The sequence below is a fragment of the Nematolebias whitei genome, chromosome 14 (assembly GCF_014905685.2).
Source record: "Nematolebias whitei isolate Nwh7 chromosome 14, NemWhi1, whole genome shotgun sequence".
NCBI classification, from domain to species: domain Eukaryota; kingdom Metazoa; phylum Chordata; class Actinopteri; order Cyprinodontiformes; family Rivulidae; genus Nematolebias; species Nematolebias whitei.
The window spans coordinates 44,727,822-44,732,799 of NC_056511.1; the positions used below are offsets into that span (position 1 = coordinate 44,727,822).

Below are 4,978 nucleotides of genomic sequence, written 5' to 3' on the forward strand. Positions count from 1 at the left end.
ATGTGCAGCATCGGTCAACACGTTGCTTCATGTGCAGCAACGGTCAACACGTTGCTTCATGTGCAAAACATTTAAAAATACACTTCTTCTACCGTCTAGTGGTGATTCTGAATGTTTCTTACAGATCCTGCAAAAAAAGAAGCAGCAACAATGTAAATACTGCATGTCTGTCTGTCTGTTAGCTAATTATCTCATGACCCATTGGAAGAGTATTAGTGAAACTTTCTTGAAGTACTCACTGGATGTACTTCTACAGCTGATTTACTTCCTGGAGCCCATCCATTTCAAGATGGCTGCCGCAGCCAGCTGAGCTTGGAAAACACAATCTGTCGATGACAGAGTGAATTTTGTGGATATTCTCCTAAAGTTTGGCTCGTTAGTATCTTGGAGTCGTTCAGTACACAAGCTGCAGTTCAAGTACTACGTATTGTACACAATTCTTTCTTAAAACTTCAGCAATGACCACTGGAATCAACCTGGTTGTCTGTTAGCAAAATATTTCCTGCAGCACTTTGAAGCTTGAAGGAAACGATTCCTGGATGCACCTCCAGACCGATGGACTCTTGGGTCCAGTGATCGTCACAGCTCACTCAGTTTTACAGACGTTGAGACGCTTCGTGCAGTAAATTAAGTCGAGCATGGATTCTCTGTGTTTCCTCACAGACGGGACGTCTGTGTCTGAGCCGGCGCCGAACATCACCGTCTACAACACGGCACGGACAAACACCACAGGTGAACGCCGTCACTGGTCTTTAAATGGTGCCAGCTGCTGAAATATGAGTAAAATGTGCCATCGTGTTGTTTCCAGAGTCTCGTGGCGCTGATCTTCAGACAGGAACACGTCGAACATCTCACGTGCTGCTGCTCCTGGTGACGTCGCTCATCTTGGGCCTTCTGGTGGTCGTGCTTTTCTTCACTGTCAAGCTGAGGAGAGCGCACGTGGCCTGGAAGAGAGGCAAGCATTTCCTGTCTCTACTCGCTTTGCACACATGAACTAGAGGCATTCTGAGTCCAAGCACTGGGATTAGATAAAAACAAAACTGAATTTAATTCTTTTATCGCCCTTTAACTTCATGACCCTTCATGTTCCTCATGAGGAAATCCACCGTTTCATTTAACTGTTTAAAATACTACTTTTAAATATTTCCCCCACAAAAACATACCAGTCTGTTTTATAGAACTACCTCACCCTGAAACAAAAAGTATCAAATAAATGATTTTAATTTATTTTAACTCTTTACTCTGTGGGTGGGAGTTGAACTGCGTTGCTGTAGATTTTTAACACTAATCATTATAGTCCAAATGATAATCCCTGTCATATAATTTGATGTGTTATTGTTTGTTTCTTTGTTTGTTGTTATTTTGCATTCGGGCCAAAAGTGTGGGAAAACCCCCTAAACAAACAAACAGTCAAGAAAATGTGGCCCGGATTTAAGGATTGAAAATAATCCTAAAATAAGTGAAACATATCCAAACAAATGATCAAATTGAACAAATCGTTTCGTGTCTCACCAGACAGACGGCTCTGTCTCTGCTCTGTCCTTGACCTCAGAGCTCTGCAGATGTTTTAGTTCCACTTTTAAGCTGCAGGAAGTTCAAAGATGGTCCAAGTTCTGGATTTGCTGAGTCACAGGCTGCATTCCTGCCAAGCCCCCATTAATCAGCAAAACATGCTAAAAGTAACAAGCAAAAGCTAACATACAGCTATAATTAGCCAAATAAATGCTTAAATTAATGTTAACAAAACAGTAGCTAAAAACTGAAAAATAGATGCTAAAATTAACATACACTAAAATATGCAAAACAGTGGCTAAAACAAAAATTAGCTGAACATATGCTTAATTGAGCAAAACAGATGGTACATCTAAATCAAATAGATGCTAACTGTAGCAAAACTGTGACTAAAACATTGAAACAAATGCTAAATTCAGCAATACAGTAACTAAAATGACCACATCTAATATTCTGTATGTTCTTGACTGCAGATTAAATTTTAAAAGTAGCAGAACAGTAGCTAAAAGCTACACATACAACTGTTGTAAAAATAGCTAAAGATCAGAAAGTAGCATAAGATGACAAAAATAGATAAATATGAGTCAGCAAACCCTCAGTATTCCTTTCACTTCTTTTTACTTTTGTCAAGTGTGTCCACTAATACACCATTGTCACATTTATACATGCTTCCTGTTCGTGTTGAAAACATTTCAGTTTTCATTGTTACAGAAAATGAAGAGTCTGATCCATCGGAGGAGAGCAGTAAATCTAAATCCAGCCAGGAGGACAAGAAGCCCCAAGGCCAGTGGAGAAAAGGTACAGCACTACTTTCTGCAGATTTTTTCAGCGAGCAGGTCCCTGGTTCAAACCCCGGTCCAGGGGCCTTTCTCGGTGCAGTTTGCATGTTCTCTCCGTGCATGTGTGGGTTTTCTCCGGGTACTCCAGTTTCCTCCCACAGACCAAAAACATGCATGTTAGTCTCATTGGTAACTCTGAATTGTCCCCAGGTGAGAGAGTGAATGTTGTTTGTCTCCATGTGTCTCGTGATAGCTGGACATGGACACCAGTGACCCCAGTGACCTAAAAAGAAAGAAACGAGTAAAGTTAATGGATGGATGGTTCCCAGACCAACTGAGAGGCGTAGTCTTTCCAGCGTGTCCTGGGTCTTCCCCGGGGTCTCCTCCCAGTTGAACATGCCCAAAGCACCTCCCTAGGGAGGCACCCAGCAGGGAACATCCTTACTAGGGATGCACCGATCCACCTTTTTCACTTCCGATCCGATACTGATACTTGCGCTTTAGTATCGGTAGATACCGATCCGATACCGATCTGATACAGAAAAACAGTGCTGAATTAACAAAAATGGCTAAATCATGTCATCTGGACCCGTTTCTGAAACAGGTCCAGATGACATGATTTAGCCATTTTTGTTGTCTACCTGGATGATTGAGTTTACAAACCCAGAGCTGAATTAACTTTAAACATTTGTTTTGTTAAACACAGACACGAATGTTACTGAATTACAAATTTATTGAAAACTCTGCACCAGAACGGCACAAACACACCAAGATCTTCACAGCTCGGTCAAACATGTAAAACCAACACAACTTTAATCTGTTCAGTCAGGATGCTGGCTCGTGACGTCACTCAGAGCACAAAGCATAGAGTCAGAGTGAATAGATCTGCCCAGTCATGGATCGGTCACATTGTCACCGATACCCGATCCACAAGTTGTTTTTTATTTTATTTATTTATTTCAGCGCCGATACCGATATTGGTATCGGATCGGTGCATCTCTAATCCTTACTGGATGAACCACCTCTACTGTCTCCTCTGGATGTGGAGGAGCAGTGGTTCTACTCTGAGTCTCTCCTGAGAACTGAACTTCTCCCCCTGTCTCTAAGGGAGAGTCCAGCTCTGCAGAGGAAACTCATTTCTACATTCTGGATCCACGATCTCATTCTGTCTCTACCCAGAGCTCATGACCACAGGTGAGGGGAGGAACGTAGATGGACCAGTAAACAGGGAGCTTTGTCTTACAGCTCAGCTCTCTCTTCACCACAACAGACCGGTACAGAGTCCACAATACTGCAGACACTGCACCAATCCATCACTTAATCTCACGCTCCATTCTTCCCTCACTCATGAACAAAACCCTGAGATACTTGAACTCCTCCACTTGAGGCAGAACCTCACCCTCGACCTGAAGAGAACAATCCACCCTTTTCCAACTGAGGCCTCAGATCTGGAGGTGCTGGTTCTCATCCCAGCTGAGAACGGCTCCAGTGAGAGCTGAAGATCACGGCACGATGACGCCAACAGGACCGCATCATCTGCAAAGAGCAGAGATGGATCCTGAGGCCACTGATCTGGAAACTGGACACGATCCTCCCCCGACCGCACCGAGAAATTCTCTCATAAAACTTATGAACAGACTCGGTGACGACATGCAGCCCTGGTGGAGTCCAACTCCCACCAAACTGAACTCTCGCATCGAATGAAAAATAAATCGTGTTGATTGTTCTGATCTCATTTTTCATGAAATCGTTAAGATCTTATTCTACTGTTAATTATTTAGGTTCGGTCTCTGGTCTGGCCCAGAAGCTGGTTCTGAAACATGTTCCGTGTGTTCCTCAGGACTGTTCAGCACAACGTTCACACAGTATGTTGTTGAGGAACCAGCACCTTCTGCTGTGAGCACAAACACAGAAACACCGAGGGAGGACGTGGCGAAGGAGCAGACGTCTTCATCACAATCTCACACTCCAGCTGCAGCCAGATGTGACGTGAAGGAGACGTCCCTTTAAAGCGTGTCCCCGTCGTCCTCGGCCTGGTCCTGGAGCGCAGTCTACAGCGTAGACCTGCTCCTCATCACGTGTCAGCCTCTTCTTGAAATACTTTTTCTAAATGTTTTTTCCAGTCCAACTGTTTTTGCGTACTTTGCACTATTGTAGTCATCAGAACATCCAGCTCATCCAGGAGATCGGTGCTATAACTTATGGTTTTGTTCACTTTTATACATTTTACAATACTGTATATACCTTTATTTACAAATGTTTGCTTTTCATTGAAATGTAACGAGATCTCTTTAGTTTCTTAAAAATATATATTCTTTTTAAAACTGCTAAAAGCATCCTGACTCTTTTTCTGTCGTCTTGTGCTGTTTTTTGCTTTTAGCTACTGTTTACCTACATTTGGCTTTTAGCTAGCCTTTTGCTACTCGCAGCCAGTGTTTTGCTGCTTACCTGTTAGCGAATATGTTTTATTTTATTTATTTATTTATTTGTTTTTGCCTTTTTCGATACCGTTCTGCTTCTCCAAGTTTTAGCAGCTCGGTTTTTCAGCGCGTTCAGCAGATTTCAGCAAAGCCTATGAGTGCTCAGCATTCACACTGCCAGTCTGCGTTCACGAGTGGTGGCGCAGAGGTTAGAGAAGGCGAGCGTGTGGTCAGAAGGTTGCCGGTTCGATCCCCCGGACCGACAAC

At 43.1% G+C, this 4,978-nt stretch overlaps 1 protein-coding gene across 1 annotated transcript in view; it reads left to right on the forward strand.

The window, feature by feature from the left end:
• Positions 1 to 4,301, forward strand: part of LOC119420336 (cytotoxic and regulatory T-cell molecule) — a 10,509-nt gene extending 6,208 nt beyond the window's left edge. The window contains exons 7-10 of the mRNA XM_037687722.1: positions 664 to 732; positions 809 to 955; positions 2,224 to 2,310; positions 4,132 to 4,301. Coding sequence (XP_037543650.1) covers positions 664 to 732; positions 809 to 955; positions 2,224 to 2,310; positions 4,132 to 4,301 — 473 coding nt within the window. The remainder of the gene's footprint in view (positions 1 to 663; positions 733 to 808; positions 956 to 2,223; positions 2,311 to 4,131) is intronic.
• The last annotated feature ends 677 nt before the right edge of the window (positions 4,302 to 4,978 follow it).